At 42.7% G+C, this 23,174-nt stretch overlaps 1 protein-coding gene across 1 annotated transcript in view; it reads left to right on the top strand.

The window, feature by feature from the left end:
- The first annotated feature begins 836 nt into the window (after positions 1-836).
- LOC128703693 (otoferlin) overlaps positions 837-23,174 on the top strand; it is a 181,015-nt gene continuing 158,677 nt past the window's right edge. The window contains exons 1-4 of the mRNA XM_070087090.1: positions 837-958; positions 3,145-3,331; positions 4,058-4,244; positions 21,210-21,424. Coding sequence (XP_069943191.1) covers positions 837-958; positions 3,145-3,331; positions 4,058-4,244; positions 21,210-21,424 — 711 coding nt within the window. The remainder of the gene's footprint in view (positions 959-3,144; positions 3,332-4,057; positions 4,245-21,209; positions 21,425-23,174) is intronic.

Raw genomic sequence — 23,174 nt, 5'->3', positions numbered from 1 at the left:
ATCTGAACCGAAGCTGTTGTACAGCCACATCAGGAGGCAAAAAGCAGTCAACGACCATGTAATCAGGCTGATGAAGGAAGGAGGGGAGAGCACAAAAAACGACCGATAAGTATGTGAGGAGCTCAACATGAGATTTAAAGAAGTATTCACAGAGGAGACAGAAAGGACTCTAGATAGACGGAGAGGTGGGGCACACCATTAAGTGTTGGACACAATTCATACAACCGAGTAGATGAGGAGGCTTCTAAGCGAGCTAGAGACCTCAAAGACGATGGGGCCGGATAACATCTCTCCATGGGTCCTGAGTAAGGGATCAAAGGCACTATGTGTACCACTAACAATACTCTTCAATACAGCTATTGAAACAGCGAGACTACCTGAGGTATAGAAGACAGCAAATCTAGTCCCAGTTTTTGAAAAAGAAGACAGACACGAAGCATTAAACTACAGACCAGTGTCACTGACCTGTATATTATGCAAAGTCAGGAGAAGAGTGGTGGAGCACCTAGAAAGGAATGAGCTTATCAACGACAACCAGTACGGTTTCAAGCACGGGAAATACTGTGTCAGGGTGACAGCAGCAAGACAAGAGAGAGAGAGGGGATTGGTAGATTACGTTTTCTTGGACTGTAAGAAGGCGTTTGACACAGTTCCACACAAGAGATTAGTGGAAAAAATGGAGGACCAGGCAGGGATAACAGAGAAGGGAATACCTGGCGGGAAGACATCAGCGAGTTATGGTATGTGACGAGGTGTCAGAGTGGGCGCCTTTGACGAGCGGGGTTCGACAGGGGTCAGTACTAGGTCCGGTGCTGTTTCTGGTATATGTGAACGACATGACGGAAGGGATAGATTCAAAGGTGTCCCTGTTTGCAGAGGATGTGCAGCTAATGCAGAGAATTCAGTCGGATGAGGACCAGGCAGAATTACAAAGAGATCCAGACAGGCAGCAGGAATGGTCCAGAAACTGGCTTCTAGTGTTCAACCCTACCAAATGCAAAGTCATGAATTTTGGGGAAGGGCAAAGAAGACCGCAGACGGAATACAGTCTAGGGGGTCAGAGACTACAAACCTCACTTAAGGAAAAGGATCTTGGGGTGAATATAACACGGGGCACAACTCCTGAGTCGCACATCAACCAAATAACTGTTGAAGAATATGGGCGCCTAGCAAATCTAAGAATATCATTCCAACATCCCAATAAGGAATCGTTCAGGCAACAAGACTAGTCTCGGAGCTAAGGGGCAGTCCTACGAGGAGAGATGAAGAGAAATCGACCTGACGAAACTGGAGGACAGGAAAGATAGGATGGGATATGTTAACGACATATAAGATACTGAAAGGAATCGACAAGGTGAACAGAGACAGAATGCTCCAGAGATGGGACACAGTAACAAGGGGTCACAATTGGAAGTTGTAGACTCAGATGAATCACAGGGGTGTTAGTAAGTATTTCTTCAGTCACAGAGATTTCATTAAGTGGAATAGCCTGGAAAGCGATGTAGTGGAGGTAGGATCTATACATAGCTTTAAGAAGAGGTATGATAAAGCTCATGGAACAGGGAGAGTAACCTAGTAGCGACCAGTGAAGAGGAGGGGCAAGGAGCTGTGACTCGGCCCCTACAACTAGAACTAGGTGAGTACATACGCACACACACACACACACACACACACACACACACACACACACACACACACACACACACACACACACACACACACACACACACACACACACACACACACACACACACACACACACGCACGCATTCTTTACAGAAGAGCTGTTAGCATGGATTTAGGGATGGAAGGTCCTGTTCTATAAATCTGCTGGAATACTAGGGCAGGGTCACACAGACAAAACAAGAAAGCCGGGGTTGTGTGCTGCATTGTCTTGGACTGTAGACAAACATCTGATGCAGTACAACACCAAATATTAATTCACAAATTAAAAGAACACAAACGCCTCAAAGGCAAAGCACTTCATTGGGATAGTACTTTAAGACAAATGACACAGAGTAACAGTAATGGATAAGACACCATAATATGAGAGAAAATACTGAGTTGGGTTCTGCAGGGATCAGTACTAGGACCGCTACTGTTACAAGTATACGGGCATGACTTCCCAGAAGGGATTGAATTATATTTGTTACTGTTTGCTTACAAAACAAAATTATTGAGAAGAATAGGAAATGAATATGATAAACTCTAGTGAAACCTCAGTAGCCTTCAGATGTGGTCAATTAAGTCTCTTTTCCCGTTTTGGATAAGATGAGGACAAACGAGCATGATTGGAAAGAGGTTGCAAATAATGGACAGGGAAAAACACCTGGGTGTAAATATAACTCCAGGAATATAGCCTAAATTACACATAAACCATGTAATGTCAGCAGGATATGCATGATTAACAAATCTGAAAACACCATTCAAGATTCTGAGAACTGACTCCTTCAGGACTTTATTTTACGATATAGATAAGCACGAGCAGAGGCTCGAAAAAATTCAAAGGTTTGCATCCAGACTTGTACCAGAATTGAGGAGAGGTTGAACTGAAATTGACGACCTCGGCCGAGAGTAGGATATGGGGGGATACATGATCGGTACAACGAAAATCCTTGGAGGAATTGATGGGCATATAAGGACATACTGATTGAACTAAGAAAATCAGGATCAAGGGGTCACAGGTGAAAACTGAAGATAGATGAACTATAGGGTTAAAAGGATATATTTATTTAGGCTCATGTTGGTTGAAAAGTGGAATGGCTTGGATTAGGCAGTGACACAGTTAAACTCAATACACAGCATCAATAGTATATATGATAAGGTCCTAGAGGCCGATCAATGTTATCTAAGAAGCGGGGCGGAGAGTAGAGTCTAGACCCCGTAAATATAACTCGGTGAAACTTGGTGAGTACACAGACACAGACACAGACACACCACACACACACACACACACACACACACACACACACACACACACACACACACACACACACACACACACACACACACACACACACACACACACACACACACACACACACACACACACACAAAGTCAGCCCCCCCAACTATTCGACACCCCCTTCACTTCCCCAAACACCCAGCCCGGGGGCTAAGACTCATTTTCTTCCCCTCCACCAGGAACCTGCTGCTGCCTGACGGGGTACCAGCTGAGCGCCAGAGAGCCAAGTTCATCGTCAGGGTGTACAGAGCTGACGGCCTCCCCAGGATCAATTCTTCCATCATGGCCAACGTGAAGAAGGCGCTGACGGGGGATTCCCGTGACCTCCTCGATCCCTATGTACAAGTCTCCTTCGCTGGACTCTCGGTGAGTATTTCGTCTCATAGTGTGCGAATTGTAGCACCTGAGAAACTCATAACATCCTTATTTATCTTTATCTTCTTTATCTTACATTGAGCAAAGTGAAGGAATCTAGAGCCATCATGGTTCACAGGACAGAACACATGGCTTAAAATACATACATAACCTAGCAAACACAACATGACACTATGCACGAACCCAGAATAAAGTTGACTATGACCCCTCATCAATGTAAGACTCGTCAGTATACGTAAATATTCGTCCCATCAACGCACAATAAATTTCAAACCCTCAAATATATATGAATATTCATATCTGACCTTAACATCGCATGTATCCTCTCACCCGATTAATATGACAGGTGACCTATGACCTCCATAGCATTATACATGCAAAGGTGATATCTGACCTCCTTATCATCACAGGTGACCTACGACCGTAGGAACACAGGTAACCTCTTGATCTCCTATATAACAAGAGTGACGTTTGGCCGCCTTGGCAAGACAGGTGACTTCTTACCTCCTCTGATCGCCTTGACAGCACTGATGACCTCTATACCTCCTTACAACACGAGTGAACTCTTGGCAACACAGGTGACTTCTGACCTTATTAACGTCAGATGTGACCACTGATCCCCTTAACACAAATGAGCTTTGACTCCCCCTTTACAACATCTTTGACCAATGGCCTACAACCTCCTGGTGGGACCTGTTCATCTGGCTGGTTTCGCAGGGTCGCACGAGCGTCAAGAAGAACACGTCTTGCCCCACCTGGAACGAGCAGATCGTCTTCACAGAGATGTTTCCCCCGCTCTGCCAGAGAGTGAAGATCCAGGTGAGGGACAACGACGCTGTCAACGACACCGTGGTAGCCACACACTTCCTAGACCTCACCAACGTCTCGAATGATGGTGATAAAGGTAGGTGTGGACGTGAGATATATATATATATATATATATATATATATATATATATATATATATATATATATATATATATATATATATATATATATATATATATATATATATATATATATATATATATAGAGGGAGGGTAAGAGACTCTCAATATTCATTTGTAATCCTCCCAGCAATATGTCAAGCTACCGCCAGATATCACTTGTCAAAGACTGTATGTGTCTCTGCCTATCTGTTACTTACTCTGACTCTCGTAGTTCTTGAGCCTAAGTTGCCTCTCCTTTCTAATTCAAAGGAGAACTGAAAACAACTTAATGTTTATTCATCAAAACTTCAAAAACATGTAAGTAAACATTCCCCTCAATGTTACCGTAAAAATAATGAAACTGAAACAGAAAAGTTTTATTATTATTTATTCTAACTATGTCTCCCTAACATCATATCATTACAAACAAGGCAACAACAAGTAATGCAAGAAATAATGCAAGAATTGCTACAATAAAGAATAAAGCACCAACGAAGGCAACACAACTCTACGGTAATCTTTAGCCAGGTTTCACTTATTCACTTGCATTAATGTTCGTAACCTTGATATAAATTTACTGAATACTTCTGTTATTTTACTTTGATAAGAGTTTCTCAACAAAATACTACTACTACTACTACTACTACTACTACTACTACTACTACTACTACTACTACTACTACTACTACTACTACTACTACTACTACTACTACTACTGCTACTACTACTACTACTAATACTACTACTACTACTACAACTACTACTACTACTACTACTACTACTACTACTACTACTACTACTACTACTACTACTACTACTACTACTACTACTACTACTACTACTACTACTACTACTACTATAATAATAATAATAATAATAATAATAATAATAATAATAATAATAATAATAATATAATAATAATAATAATAATAATAATAATAATAATAATAATAATAGTAAAACACCAGCATCATACACACAGTGACAACATACACCAGTACAGTGACATTATACACCAACATCACACACACAGTAACAACATACACCAACATCACACACACAGTAACAACATACACCAACATCACACACACAGTAACAACATACACCAACATCACACACACAGTAACAACATACACCAGCATCACACATACTGTGGCAACATACACTAACATCACAAACTTACAGTGACAAAATACATTTCATCAGTCATTTGCACATTTTTTTTAAATCTTATTTATTGTGTATTTTGTCAGCTAAGTTTGCTTAACCAAATCATCGGGTTGAAAAACTTCTTAACTCGATCTCTGTCAGTCATGAACATTCTTGTTATTTTCAGGAAAAAGTAGCTTCCGAAACCCACTGATAATTATCTTTGCAACTAGATATAACTTTTTTGCGTATAACTAAGTGTAATTTAAATTATTCTTTTATACTCTCCTTTCAAGTAATTTCTTCAGACTTTTGATACTGAAGTGTGCTACTAATGCCTTTTTTTTTTTTTGGATGCCTCTGGCTACTTCAGCGGATAAAAACACTGAGGTGAAAACAGTTTCTCTAAGTATACGTGCGTTAGTTTACTTTATTGTAAATATTTTTATGCTGACCTAGAAGTTCTGGTGTTTCAGCCATATACCCAAACACACCACTAAGTACAGGATATACGACCTTCTGAAAAATAAAGTCAAGGCCAATGTATTATGAGTTTGAAATAAACAGTTACGTATCTGGCCCTATAGAGCCAGAAATGTCAACTGAGTTTCTAGTGAAGCAGTGTCATCCACTTAAATTCCATCTCATAATGTTGTATTTCATCAGAGCAATGAAAGTAGTCTTTCTCAGCTGAAACATCTTGTTCTGCTTTCCATGGAAACATTACACGTTTCTGTCGTGAACGAGGTTAATCCCTTTAGCCCAGAATAAATCACAAACTTATATGCCTCCAGAGCACTGAACACCATCGTTACTTCATGAACAAAGCTTAGAAATTAACTGATGAAATAAGGCAAAGCTATAAATTCTTCAGTCTGCAAGATTGCAGTGTAAATCTAGTGGGTATTTCCAAAAATATTTTCAAATATGATCCCGAAATTAGATGGAATGGATTTATCGGTGAGTTTTATCGGCACTGAGGGAAACACTGCTGCAACAGTCTGGTAGAACAAAAGATCTGTTACATGTATTTGGAGGTGTGGAAAAAATGCTTGTGGGAAAGAGGTTCCCTCCCAGAAAATGAGGTTTATGAGTATATTGAGAGGGAAGCTACTCAGAGTCATGGTCAGACGAAGTCAGCTAAAGTGCTATTATGTCCTTTTGCTTATATAGGAAGACAAGACAAATAAAAGTAGTCCTGCAAAGATGTGAGGTTGATCTTTTGTTAAATTAATAACTGCCATAATGCTACATGTAATGGAGGAACGAGGAAGCTTTATCAATTCCAAGTAGTTATTCTTATGCTGCCATATATATTTACCTTCAGTCATTTAAATAATGCCAGGTATGGCATGTAGTAACTCTAGAACATTAAAGCTTTACACGAAAATGTGAATGAACATTTCATGAAAGATTCACATATGACGCGGCATTCACAGGGAATGTGATCGAAATATGGAGAGATATGTTTATTGACAACCTTTATGCTGTACTGACATGGTAGAGAGTAATATTATAGGCATCACACTGCTGTCTGAAACTCTGAAGACCTGGGCACTCAGTTTGCATGTGTAGTCAGATATCTGAAAATACATCACCTCACAAAGAAGAAACCAAAGAACAAATCGCTGATAATGAAGATGACAGAAAAGGGCTTCGAAGGAAATATGATTTGAACGTAAACCCGAAGGATCCGAAGCAATACTCATAGGGTATGAAATGAGGTTAATGGAAAGATTGCTCCACTATCAGTAAATGTTGATAGAGCCCAGATATTGGTACCAGAGAAATATAGGAATTTGAAAATAAAATATCTGGTTGTTTCTATGTTACAATTCAAATGAACATAACAGTAACAGTAACGAAGAAAATTAATTACTATAGGAAAATGCAAGATCTTACATACCAAACTCATTTACTCAAGAATGACAGGGCTACAAGCATGTAAACATTGGTCAAGTTTTATCGTGTGACCTGTACCCACTGCTTATTTCAGTGGCTCAGAAGTCTAAACCCGCACTACAAAAATCAACCGATGGTTGAATATACAACTTGCTTTACAAGAGACATCTTGGACAGTGGTAGATGGATGTTTTTCTTTTGTGGATTCCTCTCTTTTGTGGATTCCTTCCTATCAAGTTTAACAATATAAAATTACAGTTATGAACTGTGTAATAGATTTAAGGAACGGTGAAACAGAGGTTGGGATATGGTGAAGTTTACATGGTCTTTGACTACATAACGATTTCAGTATAAAGAATTATAAAGAAACTCCAGAGGGAAAGAAGCCTGCAGAGTATCGACGATGAGTTTCACAACATCCACGTTTTCTCAGAATCTTGCCTTCACCGTGACTGAAAGGAAGATGCAGGTGATAAATATCATATTCAGATATCTCCAACAAGTTACTGATTTACACCAGAAGAATACGGAGAAACATACGCTTATAACTAGATAAAAAGAAACACTTTGATGGTTTGATCACACACCGGGAAGACCTAGCAACAAGTCATGAAGAGGTTAACAACATCCTCGTTCCAGATAATACTCTTTTTCATATCCTACAACTATTCCACTATATTTATCAAGGATTATAAAGACCAATGATAATGGAATACGCTTTTAGAGAAATTCAAAGAAGCCATTCGTCTAAGGTTAGCAGGTATTACTTAAACTAGGTGTGAAACTGTGTCAACTTGTTTGAGTGGTGGGAAAGGAACAATGTTTTAAGATATTGTAGGAAATGTTGAGGCAGATTTGCCTGATGCGTTGGAGCAGGAAACAAAAGTCATGGCTGTCTGCGACCGACAACAACAGGCCAAAGTAATATCACAAGTTGGATTAACAGAGCATTGCAGGGATTGAGAGGGTTGGAGCAACAAGTTCCTGAGCTTGCTACACACGCATCCGCTAATGAGGTATTCTCTGGGAATATTAAACGTGCTCATTCAGAGACTCACTTTAGGAAGAATGCTCTTCAGTTATAACCTGCACCATTACAAACTGTGGACGAATAAAAAAACAAAGATCAAAGCCATTGTTGCTCAGAATATTACCAAACAATCTCCTCTAATCATTATATTGGATTGTACAGTTGATCAAGACAAAGTGATAGTCCCTGCTAAACTTTTGAATGTTGTAAATATATTCGTGACAAATTAGCAATCATAGTGTTTTGTTCTTGCCGTTCATCATTCAAGCTTATGATTAAGCATAATCAGTATTAGATGACGATAAGGAAGAATTAGCCACGTGAAGATCATAAGTCAACACGAATCATTTATGAATGCACTTGATAATTTTGAGTTATAAAAGTAAATAAATATAAGAATAAGGGAATATTATTTTTCCTATGACAGAGGGATGACGAGAAACAGACGACCATAAGCCATTTCATTCCAGGTGAAAGTTTACTCTTTCCAACAGTAATGCTCACTTCTTAAAAAAAAATAATGAGGGTTGGGGTGGTCAGTCAGCTAGTGACTTATTTTTTTCATAATACCTCAAATAAACTTAACATGATAAAACAAGACAGATCCTTGAGACTGCAGGACTATCCTCTCGATCCTGTGTAACGTTAATACTTCTTCGTCTTTCAGATAACCCAGATTCCTGTGGTATGATGCAACTCACTTTCCCGAGCTCCTGTATTAACTTGCTCGTTGCTCTGCTACTTATTATATATCTATCTATCTATCTATCTATCTATCTATATATATATATATATATATATATATATATATATATATATATATATATATATATATATATTAGATAATCTACTATATATATATATATATATATATATATATATATATATATATATATATATATATATATATATATATATATATATATACATATATATAGTAGATGAATGGTTCACAGAACCATTCATCTACTATATATATATATATATATATATATATATATATATATATATATATATATATATATATATATATATATATATATATATATATATATATATATTTATAGGATGGTTTTAAAATTCATTTCCTACAAAGTGGACAGTCTTTGTCACAGACTTTTTCCCTTTTATCAGTTTTGATATTTTCTGCCAGCAAACTCTTGCCTGTTAATATTATATTTTCTTTTACTTTTAATGAATGTATTTGTCTTGTCTTGAAATGTCTGGCTCATTCTCGATGACACTTCTGCTTTTATTGCTTCTGCGTAAATTTGCATAACAAAATTCAAGTAATGCATCAAAGGCAATTTAGCTGCTTCAGCTCTATGTGTACGTGTATGTGTGTGTGTGTGTGTGTGTGTGTGTGTGTGTGTGTGTGTGTGTGTGTGTGTGTACTCACATGTTTGTCGAGTTATAGCTCCTGGCCCGCCTCTTCACTGATCGCTTCTAGGTCCTCTCTACTATGTATGACTCCTACGTCACATGCCCGACTATTCCACTGCCTGACAACTCTATAACTGAAGAAATACTTCCTAACATCCCCTTGACTAATCTGAGTCTTCACTTTCCAAATGTGACCCCTTGTTTATGTGTCCCTGCTCTGGAACATCTTGTTTTTGTCCGTCTTGTCAATTCCTCGCAGAATTTTGTATGTCGTTATCATGTCTCCCCTAACCCTCCTGTCCTCCAGTGTCGTCAGGTTAATTTCTCTTAACCTTTCTTCGCAGGACATTAACCTTAGCCCTGGAACTAATCTTGTTGCAAACCTTCGCCCATACTCCAATTTCTTGACGTGATTTACCAGGTGTGGGTTCCAAACTGGTGCTGCATACTCAAGTATGAGCGTGACGTACACGGTATACAGAGTCTTGAACGAATCCTTACTGAGGTATCGGAACGCTACTCTCAGGTTTACCAGGCGTCCATAGGCTGCAGCAGTTATCTGGTAAATTTGCGCCTCAAGAGATGTGCTCCGTATCATACTAACTCAAAAATCCTTTTCCTTGAATAAGGTTTGCAGTCATTGGCCACCTAGCCAATGCTCTGTGTGCGGTCTTCTTTGTTCTTCCCGATCTTCATGACTTTGCATTTGGCAGGGCTAAATTCGAGGAGCCAGTTGTTGGACCAGGCTTGCAGCCTGTCCAGGTCTCTTTGTAATCCTTTCTGATCCTCATCCGATTTAATTCTCCTCATTAACCTCACATAATCGGCAAACAGGGACACTTTTGAGTCTATCCCTTCCGTCATGTCATTCATATATGCCAAAAACAGCACTGGTCCTAGGACTGACCCCTGTGGAGCCCTGCTCGTCACAGGCGCCCACTCTGACACCTCGCCACCATGACTCATTGTTGCCTCCCGTCAGATATTCTCTGATTCACTGCAGTGCCCTTCCTGTTATGTATGTGTGATCCTCTAGCTTTTGCACTAATCACCTGTGAGGAACTGTGTCGAAGGCCTTCTTGCAGCTCAAGAAAATGGAATCTACCCACACCCCTCTCTCGTGTCTTATTTCTGTTAAATTGTCATAGAACTCCAGTACCTGGAGTTTACCTGGAGAGAGCTCCGGGGGCCAACGCCCCCGCGGCCCGATCTGTGACCAGGCCTCCTGGTGGATCAGAGCCTGATCAACCAGGCTGTTACTGCTGGCTGCACGCAAACCAACGAACAAGCCACAGCCCGGCTGGTCAGGAACCGACTTTAGATGCTTGTCCAGTGCCAGTAGGTTTGTGACACAGGATTTTCCTTCCCTGAATCCGTGCTGGTTGTCGTTTACATGCGTGTTCCGTTCTGTGTTCCACTATTCTCCTCTTGATAATCTTCTCCATGACTCTGCATACTATACACGTCAGTGACCCTGGTCTGTAGTGTAGTGCCTGGTGGCTGTCTTCTGTCTTGAAAATGGGGACTACAGCTGCCATCTTCCATACCTCAGGCATTTGCCCAGTCTCAATGGATGTGTTGAAAATTGTTGTTAGTGGCACACACAGCATCTCTGATCCCTTTCTAAGGCACATGGAGAGATGTTGTCCAGTCCCACCGCCTTTGAGGTATCAAGTTCATTTAGCAGCTTCTTCACCTCCTTTTCGGTTGTGTGTATCTCATCCAGCACTTGTTGGTATATCCCTTGTTGGTGTACATCACCACTGTTCTGATTTCTTGTAGTCCTTTCTGTCTCCACTGTAAATACTTCCTTAAATCTCATGTTGAGCTCTTCACGCACTTCTTGGTCATTCCTTGTGAGCTCCTCACCTTCCTTCCTCAGCCTGATTACCTGTTCCTTCACTGTTGCCTTCCTCCTGATGTGGCTATACAATAGCTTAGGGCCAGACTTGACTTTCGATGCTATATCGTTTACGTACAGTCTCTGGACCTCTCTCCTTACCTGTGCCTACTCGTTTCTGGCTCTTCGATCAATCTCTTTATTTTCCTGGGTCCATTTTCTTCTGCACTTTTTCCATTCTCTAGTTTTTGCCTCCCTATGCCTTTGGGTAAACTAAGGGCTTGTTCTTGTCTTTCCATTATTTCTGTTGCCCTTGGGAACAAACCTCTCCTCTACCTCCTTGCATTTTGTTGTCACGTAGTTCATCATTTCGTCTACTGCTTTTCCTACCAATTCTCTTTCCCACTGAACCTCCTGCAGGAAGTTGCTCATGCCTGTGTAGTCCCCCTTTTTGTAGTTTGGTTTCTCCCATCCTACTCCTGTTACCTTTCCACTTGTAACTCTACTATGTATTCAGAGCTAAGAACCACTTAATCACTTGATCCGAGGGGCCTTTCATATGTGATGTCCTTGATGTCCGAGCTACTCAGGGTGAATACGAGGTCCAGTCTTAGGTCCAGATATTGATGCACGAGGTCCAGATATTGATGCACGAGGTTTTCCAGTACTATATCCATCATCTTAGCTCCCCATATTTTGTGAACCTCATGTGGCTCCAGGTTTTCCCAGTCAATCCCCAAGTGATTGAAATCACCCATAACCAGTAACTTTGCTCTATCCGTGTGATCTCTTCTGGCCACCTTAGCTAGTGTGTCCACCATTGCTCTGTTGCTCTCTTCATATTCTTCTCTTGGCCTCCTGCAGTTCTGTGGCGGAATGTACATCATTTCAATGATTACCTTATGACCCCGAGACTGAATGTGCCTACTATGTAATCCCTTTCGCCCATTTCATCCATTCCTTCTATTTCCTTAAATCCCCATTGATTTTTAATGAGCAGTGCAACTCCTCCTCCTCCCTCTGCTCTCTCTATCTTTCCTCAGTATCTGGTATCCAGGAGGGAAGATCGTGTCTGTTATCATCCCAGTGAGCTTTGTTGCTGTGAGTACTATGTCTGGGGACATCTTGATTCTTTCCTGCCACTCCTCACATTTATTTGTTATTCCATCAGCATTCGTATAACAAACCTTCAACTTCTTTTCTTAAACTGTAACCTGATGAAAACGTTAGGGTTGGGGAGTGGGAGACCTGGTGGGAAACTGTTGGAGATTTCTTTGGGGGTGAAGTTTGTGATGAGTGGGGTCGGGGCAGTGGGTATAGTGCGTGTGTTTTGGGTGAGATTGCTTGATTGCATTGGGGTTGTTGTGGTTGAGGTCTTTCTGTAGGTTGTTCTGAGGAGGTTGTATTTGCTCTTCCTCCTGAATCTGTGTTCACCTGCTCATCTCTGTCTTTGCTTCTCTTTCCTCCTTGCGTTTTTTACCCTCTCTTTCAGTTTCTGCCTTTCTTCTTGTGTTCTGTCGCGATCAACGTATACCCTGTGGTACATCGTTATGTCCTTTAGTCATACTTTATCCTGCAGAATCCTGTTTCGAGCTGATTCTGCCTTGAAAATTACTTTGACTGGCCTGTTTTTTCCTCACGCAAACTCCCCTGTTCTCAGAATATTTTTCAACTGGGTCATGTCCCCTCTCCTATTGCTTTCATGATACTTTCAATCGTTTCCCCCCCCCCTTGTAGTCTGCTATATAAGTTTGTGTTTGTGTGCATGTGTGTGTGTGTGTGTGTGTGTGTGTGTGTGTTGTGTGTGTGTATGTTGTGTGTGTTGTGTGTGTGTGTGTGTGTGTGTGTGTGTGTGTGTGTGTGTGTGTGTGTGTTGTGTATGTGTATGTTGTGTGTGTTGTGTGTGTGTGTGTGTGTGTGTGTGTGTGTGTGTGTGTGTGTGTGTGTGTGTGTGTGTGTCTGTCTGTCTGTCTGTCTGTGTCTGTGTGTATGTTGTGTGTGTATGTGTGTGTGTGTGTGTGTGTATGTTGTGTGTGTATGTGTGTGTGTGTGTGTGTTGTGCGTGTGTGTGTGTGTGTGTGTGTGTGTGTTGTATGTGTGCTGTGTGTGTGTGTGTGTGTGTGTGTGTGTGTGTGTGTGTGTGTGTGTGTGTGTGTGTGTGTGTGTGTGCATGTGTGTGTGTGTGTGTACTCACCTAATTGTACTCACCTAATTGTGGTTGCAGGGGTCGAGGCTCAGCTCCTGGCCCCGCCTCTTCACTGATCGCTACTGGGTCCTCTCTCTCTCTGCTTCCTGAGCTTTGTCATACCTCTTCTTAAAAATATGTATGGTTCCTGCCTCAACTACTTCACTTGCTAGGCTATTCCACTTGCTGACAACTCTATGACTGAAGAAATACTTCCTAACGTCCCTGTGACTCGTCTGAGTCTTCAGCTTCCAGTTGTGACCCCTTGTCATTGTGTCCCCTCTCTGGAACATCCTATCTCTGTCCACCTTGTCTATTCCCCGCAGTATCTTGTATGTCGTTATCATGTCTCCCCTGACCCTTCTGTCCTCCAGTGTCGTCAGTCCGATTTCCCTTAACCTTTCCTCGTACGACATTCCCTTGAGCTCTGGGACTAGCCTTGTTGCAAACCTTTGTACTTTCTCTAACTTCTTGACGTGCTTGACCAGGTGTGGGTTCCAGACTGGTGCTGCATACTCCAGTATGGGCCTAACATACACAGTGTACAGTGTCTTGAACGATTCCTTATTAAGGTATCGGAACGCTATTCTCAGGTTTGCCAGGCGCCCATATGCTGCAGCGGATATATGGTTGATGTGTGCCTCCGGTGATGTGCTCGGTGTTATGGTCACCCCAAGGTCTTTCTCCCTGAGTGAGGTCTGTAGTCTTTGTCCACCTCTGTCTGCGGTCTTCTTCGCCCCTCCCAAATCTTCATGACTTTGCATTTGGCTGGATTGAATTCGAGAAGCCAGTTACTGGACCACATGTCCAGCCTGTCCAGGTCTCTTTGCAGTCCTGCCTCATCCTCGTCCGATTTAATTCTTCTCATCAACTTCACATCATCTGCGAACAGGGACACTTCAGAGTCTATTCCTTCCATCAAGTCGTTCACATATATCAAAAATAGCACTGGTAATAGAACTGACCCCTGTGGGACCCCGCTCGTAACAGGCGCCCACTGTGATACCTCTTCACGTACCATGACTCGTTGCTGCCTCCCTGTCAGGTATTCACTTATCCGTTGCAGTGCCCTCCCTTTTACATGCGCCTGATCCTCCAGCTTCTGCTTGTGGGGAACTGTGTCAAAGGCCTTCCTGCAGTCTAGGAAAACGCAATCTACCCACCCGTCTCTCTCGTGTCTTACTTCTGTTACCTTGTCATAAAACTCTAGGAGGTTTGTGATACAGGATTTGCCTTCCATGAACCCATGCTGGTTTTCATTTATAATCTTGTTCCTTTCCAGGTGTTCGACCACTCTCCTCCTGATAATCTTCTCCATGACTTTGCACACTATACATGTCAGAGACACAGGTCTGTAGTTTAGTGCCTCGTTTCTGTTTCCTTTCTTAAATATGGGGACTACATTAGCTGTCTTCCATTTCTCAGGTAGTTGCCCAGTTTCAAGGGATGTGTTGAAGATTGTGGTTAGAGGCACGCACAGCATCTCTGCTCCTTCTCTAAGGACCCATGGGGAGATGTTGTCCGGTCCCATCGCCTTTGAGGTGTCAAGGTCACTTAAGAACTTCTTCACCTCCTCCTCAGTTGTTCGTATGTCATCCAACACTTGTTGGTATATTCCCTCTTGATGTTCCCTTCTGTGCTGTCTTCCCACAGCCCTTCCTGTCTCTACTGTAAAAACTTCCTTAAATCTCCTGTTCAGCTCCTCACATACTTCCTGATCATTTCTTGTGAGTTCTCCACCTTCTGTCCTTAATCTGATCACCTGGTCTTTGACTGTTGTCTTCCTCCTGATGTGGCTATACAACAGTTTCGGGTCAGTCTTGATTCTCGATGCTATGTCATTTTCATACTGTCGCTGGGCCTCCCTCCTTACCTGTGCATACTCATTCCTGGCTCTGCGACTGATCTCCCTATTTTCGTGTGTTCTCTGCCTTCTGTACTTTTTCCATTCTCTATTGCACTTTGTTTTTGCCTCCTTACACCGTCGGGTAAACCAGGGGCTCGTTCTGGTCTTTCCGTTGTTACTGTTGCCCTTGGGAACAAACTTTTCCACTGCCTCCTTGCATTTTGTTGTTACATATTCCATCATTTCATTTACTGGCTTTCCTTCCAGTTCTCTGTCCCACTGGACCTCCCGCAGGAAGTTCTTCAACCCTATGTAGTCCCCTCTTTTATAGTCAGGTTTTTCCCATTCAACTCCTGTTATTCTCTCCACTTGCAGCTCTACTATGTATTCAAAGCACAGAACCACGTGGTCGCTAGCTCCTAGGGGACTCTCATACTTGATGTCCTCAATGTCTGAGCTGCCCAGGGTGAACACAATGTCCAATCTTGCTGGTTCATCCTCCCTTCTCACTCTGGTAGTGTCCTTAACATGTTGGTGCCTGAGGTTTTCCAGCACCACGTCCAACATCCTGGCTCTCCATGTTTCGGGACCCCCATGTGGCTCCAGGTTTTCCAGTGTGTGCGTGTATGTGTGTGTGTTTGTGTGTGTGTGTGTGTGTGTGTGTGTGTGTGTGTGTGTGTGTGTGTGTGTGTGTGTGTGTGTGTGTGTGTGTGTGTGAGTGAGTGTGTGTGATTTTATATATGTGTGTGTGCGTGTTTTTTTTGTGTGCGTGCGTTTTGTGTGTGTGTGTGTGTGTGTGTGTGTGTGTGTGTGTGTGTGTGTGTGTGTGTGTGTGTGTGTGTGTGTGTGTGTGTGTGTGAGTGTGTGTGTGTGTGTGTGTGTTTGTGTGGGTGGGTGTGTTTCAGCATCCCTAGAGACACAGCTCAACTTCCAATACCTTTTCTTTCTCATGTTTTCATTTCCCCTTCAAACCTTAACGTAATGACGCCTGTTTCTCTGTCTTTCCTCTTTCTACTTGAGTCTCCCAATCATAGTGTATTTCCTCTCTCTCTTAACACTATCTTTCTACTATAAAAACTATTTTCTCTTTAGTGATATAATACTATTTCTAATGCTTTTGGAGGATATGTTTAAAGTAACCCACATCAATAATCCTTATATCAAATTATGAGAAACTAGTAGTTATCTCCTTTGACTTTTTGTCAATATTGCGACCGAAGTTGATTGTACGCGTCGAGGATAACAATTTCCTCTGTTGATAACATCAACTTTGAACTCCTGTTAACCTTATTTTGACCTTTCAACTGCAGATGATCTTATTTTACCACAGGAGTGAGACCCAGAGCTGACCAGAGTGAGTCTTCCTTCCTGCTGATGTGTTCTCGCAACACTCACAACTGGAATGTTTGACATTTCTTTTCTGGCGAGTGATTCACTTTGATACACTCAGCCCCACTCACCACTCTGATACACTCAGCCCCACTCACCACTCTGATACACTCAGCCCCACTCACCACTCTGATACACTCAGCCCCACTCACCACTCTGATACACTCAGTCCCACTCACCACTCTGATACACTCAGTCCCACTCACCACTCTGATACACTCAGTCCCACTCACCACTCTGATACACTCAATATCACTCACCACTCTGATACACTCAGTCCCACTCACCACTCTGATACACTCAATATCACTCACCACTCTGATACACTCAGTCCCACTCACCACTCTGATACACTCAGTCCCACTCACCACTCTGATACACTCAGTCTCACTCACCACTCTGATACACTCAGTCTCACTCACCACTCTGATACACTCAGTCTCACTCACCACTCTGATACACTCAGTCCCACTCACCTGATGCACACCACTCTGATACACTCAGTCCCACTCACAACATTCTGATGTACTCACAATCTCACTCAGTCTTCATCCTATTCAACACTTTCAGTGTCACCACTCTGATACCTGTCCCACTCACCATTCTGACACCTCAGTCTCACTCACCACTCACTCAGTCCCACTCTGATACACTCAGTCCCACTCACCACTCTGATACACTCAGTACCAGTCACCACTCTGATACACTCAATATCACTCACCACTCTGATACACTCATTCCCACTCACCTGATGCACAGTCCCACTCACCATTCTGATGTACACAATCTCACTGGTCTTCATCCTATTCAACACTTTCGTGTTTATCCTGTTGAACACCCCAGTCATCACCCTGTTGAACATCCCAGTCATCACCCTGTTGAACACCCCAGTCATCACCCTGTTGAACATCCCAGTCATCATCCTGTTGAACACCCCAGTCATCACCCTGTTGAACACCCCAGTCATCATCCTGTTGAACACCCCAGTCATCACCCTGTTGAACACCCCAGTCATCACCCTGTTGAACATCCCAGTCATCACCCTGTTGAACATCCCAGTCATCACCCTGTTGAACACCCCAGTCATCATCCTGTTGAACACCCCAGTCATCATCCAGTTGAACACCCCAGTCATCACCCTGTTGAACACCCCAGTCATCACCCGGTTGAACACCCGAGTCATCACCCTGTTGAACACCCCAGTCATCACCCTGTTGAACACCCCAGTCATCACCCTGTTGAACACCCCAGTCATCATCCTGTTGAACACCCCAGTCATCATCCTGTTGAACACCCCAGTCATCATCCTGTTGAACACCCCAGTCATCACCCTGTTGAACACCCCAGTCATCACCCTGTTGAACATCCCAGTCATCACCCTGTTGAACACCCCAGTCATCATCCTGTTGAACACCCCAGTCATCACCCTGTTGAACATCCCAGTCATCACCCTGTTGAACATCCCAGTCATCACCCTGTTGAACACCCCAGTCATCATCCTGTTGAACACCCCAGTCATCATCCTGTTGAACACCCCAGTCATCACCCTGTTGAACATCCCAGTCATCACCCTGTTGAACACCCCAGTCATCATCCTGTTGAACACCCCAGTCATCATCCTGTTGAACACCCCAGTCATCATCCTGTTGAACACCCCAGTCATCATCCTGTTCAACACCCCAGTCATCACCCTGTTGAACACCCCAGTCATCACCCTGTTGAACATCCCAGTCATCACCCTGTTGAACACCCCAGTCATCATCCTGTTGAACACCCCAGTCATCATCCTGTTGAACACCCCAGTCATCATCCTGTTGAACACCCCAGTCATCATCCTGTTGAACACCCCAGTCATCACCCTGTTTAACACCCCAGTCATCATCCTGTTGAACACCCCAGTCATCATCCTGTTGAATACCCCAGTCATCACCCTGTTGAACACCCCAGTCATCACCCTGTTGAACATCCCAGTCATCACCCTGTTGAACATCCCAGTCATCACCCTGTTGAACACCCCAGTCATCACCCTGTTGAACACCCCAGTCATCATCCTGTTGAACACCCCAGTCATCATCTTGTTGAACACCCCAGTCATCATCCTGTTGAACACCCCAGTCATCATCCTGTTGAACACCCCAGTCATCACCCTGTTGAACACCCTAGTCATCACATTGTTGAATACCCCAGTCATCACCCTGTTGAACACCCCAGTCATCACCCTGTTGAACACCCCAGTCATCACCCTGTTGAATACCCCAGTCATCATCCTGTTGAACACCCCGGTCATCATCCTGTTGAACACCCCAGTCATCACCCTGTTTAATACCCCAGTCATCATCCTGTTGAACACCCCAGTCATCACCCTGTTGAACACCCCAGTCATCATCCTGTTGAACACCCCAGTCATCATCCTGTTGAACACCTCAGTCATCACCCTGTTGAACACCCCAGTCATCACCCTGTTGAATACCCTAGTCATCACCCTGTTGAACACCCCAGTCATCATCCTGTTGAACACCCCAGTCATCACCCTGTTGAACACCCCAATCATCATCCTGTTGAACACCCCGATCATCACCCTGTTGAGCACCCCAGTCATCATCCTGTTGAACACCCCAGTCATCATCCTGTTGAACACCCCAGTCATCATCCTGTTGAACACCCCGATCTTCATCCTGTCGAACACCCCAGTCATCATCCTGTTGAACACCCGAGTCATCACCCTGTTGAACACCCCAGTCATCACCCTGTTGAACATCCCAGTCATCACCCTGTTGAACACCCCAGTCATCATCCTGTTGAACACCCCAGTCATCATCCTGTTGAACACCCCAGTCATCACCCTGTTGAACACCCCAATCATCATCCTGTTGAACACCCCGATCATCACCCTTTTGAGAACCCCAGTCATCATCCTGTTGAACACCCCAGTCATCATCCTGTTGAACGCCCCAGTCATCATCCTGTTGAACACCCCAGTCATCATCCTGTTGAACACCCCGATCTTCATCCTGTCGAAAACCCCAGTCATCATCCTGTTGAACACCCCAGTCATCATCCTGTTGAACACCCCAGTCATCATCCTGTTGAACACCCCAGTCATCACCCTGTTGAACATCCCAGTCATCACCCTGTTGAACATCCCAGTCATCATCCTGTTGAACACCCCAGTCATCATCCTGTTGAACACCCCGATCTTCATCCTGTCGAAAACCCCAGTCATCATCCTGTTGAACACCCGAGTCATCATCCTGTTGAACACCCCAGTCATCATCCTGTTGAACACCCCAGTCATCATCCTGTTGAACACCTCAGTCATCATCCTGTTGAACAACCCAGTCATCATCCTGTTAAACACTCCGATCATCACCCTGTTGAACACCCCAGTCATCACCCTGTTGAACACCCCAGTCATCATCCTGTTGAACACCCCAGTCATCACCCTGTTGAACACCCCAGTCATCATCCTGTTGAACACCCCGATCATCATCCTGTTGAACAACCCAGTCATCATCCTGTTGAACAACCCAGTCATCATCCTGTTGAACACCCCGATCATCATCCTGTCGAACACCCCAGTCATCACCCTGTTGAATACCCCAGTCATCATCCTGTTGAACAACCCAGTCATCATTCTGTTGAACAACCCGGTTATTAACCTGTTGAATACCCCATCTTGGTAGTGTTCAACACTCTCGTCTTCCTCCCGTTAAACACCTTAGTCATCATCCTGCTGAACAACTTAATCTTATTCCTGCTGAACACCCCAGTCTTTCTCCTGCTAAACTCCCCAATCATCGTCTTGTTTTAAACCGCCAATCTTTGTCCTGTTGAACACGTTCTGCTGAACACCGAAGTCTTTAACCTGCTGAACACCCTAATCTTCATGCTGCTGAACACCCCAATCCTTTTCCTGTTGAAGACTCCATTCTTCGTTCTGCTGAACACACCAATCTTCGTCCTATTAAACACACCTTTAATAAGAAAAGAAAGACTGATGGTCCTAATCCGTCTTCATTTCCAAAACTGAATCCTGAAGTAATCATAAACCTGTTTTTAACCTGATATTGACCTCGCATTTACACTTTTTACCACTGACCGCAAATCTTATGAGCTGATATTTTCCCCATCTTGATTCCTAACCGTAAATTACCTCTACTGACCAAATATTTAGTAGCCAGTTGGCACTCGTGACCTCTACATCCCCCATTCTCAGGTTTCTTGCCTACCTTTGGCCCTGCATACGTGTACTTGTATGGATCTACTCGTGACGGAGCGGTGATGGACGAACACGCCTCGCTCAACGCTGCCCTGGGGGAGGGTATCGCTTACCGTGGCCGCCTCCTCCTCTCCGTCAGGTGCCAGATTACTGACCAGCTCGACGTGGCGCCTTCAGAGGTCGAAGTGGAAAACACCTTACCCATACAGGAGGTGAGTGGAGGCATGACTGAACAGAATAAGTAAGAATTCTTGTGTAGGTTGACATGACTCCGGCTGGGGTTGAAGAGAGCATCGTACGCATACAGGAGTTGATTGGGAGATGGATGAGGAAGAAAAGTCATGAAGAAATTGAAGGAGGAGAGGGAAATCACTGAGTTAGTTTTGGCAGGACGAGTTGGAGGAGCGAGGGGAAGCTACAAAATATTGCTGAATTTGGGAAACAAGCGATGTGTGAAAAACTAAGGGAAAAGAGAGGAGATTTCACGAGGGAATGAAAGAAAATCTGTGCAAGTGGAAGAGAGAGAGCTGAGTGAGGGAGATAACAATAATTAAATGAAAGAATATAACGATGATTAGTTGAGGGAAGGAAGAGACGAGATAATAATCCCGGAAAATAGATTAATGATCTATCTGTTAATAATTGTTGGCTCCGATAATCCATCGTAAACACATTTATAGAAACATACATAAAAATAAGATTGAAAGTTATTATTTATTCTATCCCATTTTGATATATTCTGCTCCTTTTTTTTTTCTAAACTAAGCATGCAGCAGTGTTGCATACCCTACTGTAATTCACGCTCTCTCAGGTGCACTTGAATTTATATAACTCACTGCAACTTTCCCACCTATTTCATCTTAGTTGTCTTCATTTTAATCGCTAATAATACCCAATTTCCTTTCATTCATATCCAGTCTTTAGATTTTGCCGCTGAAGTGGCTAGTTTATTGTGCATCCTTTATCTAGATCTATATCTACAGTTTGCTCATCTGTTGCAAGCAAATTTCGGAAATTTGCTTAATATTTCTGGTATCTTGTTTTCATTAATAAGATATCATGACGTACTACATTGTTTATTACACTATGTCTATATTCCTCATTAATTAAGTGGAAAGTAAAGAACATAGTGTTCAAGATAGTGGTCATAGGGTTGGCCACATATTTTGCGTTTAATATGATCATCATCCGTGTGTCTTTTATACTGCCTAACCTAAACTGGCTACTACAACATCTATTAGTCTGTACACATTGCAACTTGATCCATAAACGTGCTTATCTATGATGATGTTATCACAGTGGGTTATAGATCAATTCAGGCTTCTAACTGCATTTCTAAAACATCAAGTTTCATTATTTACTTCTCACCTAAAATTATTCCTAAGCTAGACACAGATGCAACAATGTTTCATATTAGACATTTCTCTTCATGGTGCTTTATGAAGATGGCGTAATCCAGTGTGTGATAGAATCCATAACAATTGTACATTAATTCCATTTTCTCGGAATTTTGAGAATTTATATCTGGTAATTTCCACTTAGCAAATTGTTAGAGTCATTATGTGAGTTTAGAGTTTTCCCTGATGACATAAAATTAGTAATAATATTAGAGCCAAGCTCAGTGTCGTACGTTAACTTTAGTGTCACTAGGATGGCAAACAACTCAGTTTGTAGTGTAGACGCCCAGTTATTAATTTTTATGCCTAATTCATCATAGTTAATATCATAATAATATTGGTAGAATTACTGACAATATGCTAGGTTAAAAGACGCAAATGCAACTAATGTGACATTTGACTGTAGCAACGTTTCACTCTCCAGGAGCTTTGTCAAGCCGTTGCAAACAATACAGTAACACAGGGTATATATAGGTACAGAGCGAGGTACAACGCATAATATAATCGTTGTAGGTAGTAGTAGTGCTTGTGTTATTAGTAGTAGTAATAGTTGTAACACTTGTAG

This window comes from Cherax quadricarinatus, chromosome 20, assembly GCF_038502225.1.
Source record: "Cherax quadricarinatus isolate ZL_2023a chromosome 20, ASM3850222v1, whole genome shotgun sequence".
NCBI lineage: Eukaryota > Metazoa > Arthropoda > Malacostraca > Decapoda > Parastacidae > Cherax > Cherax quadricarinatus.
This window is presented reverse-complemented; position numbering and strand designations above follow the sequence as displayed.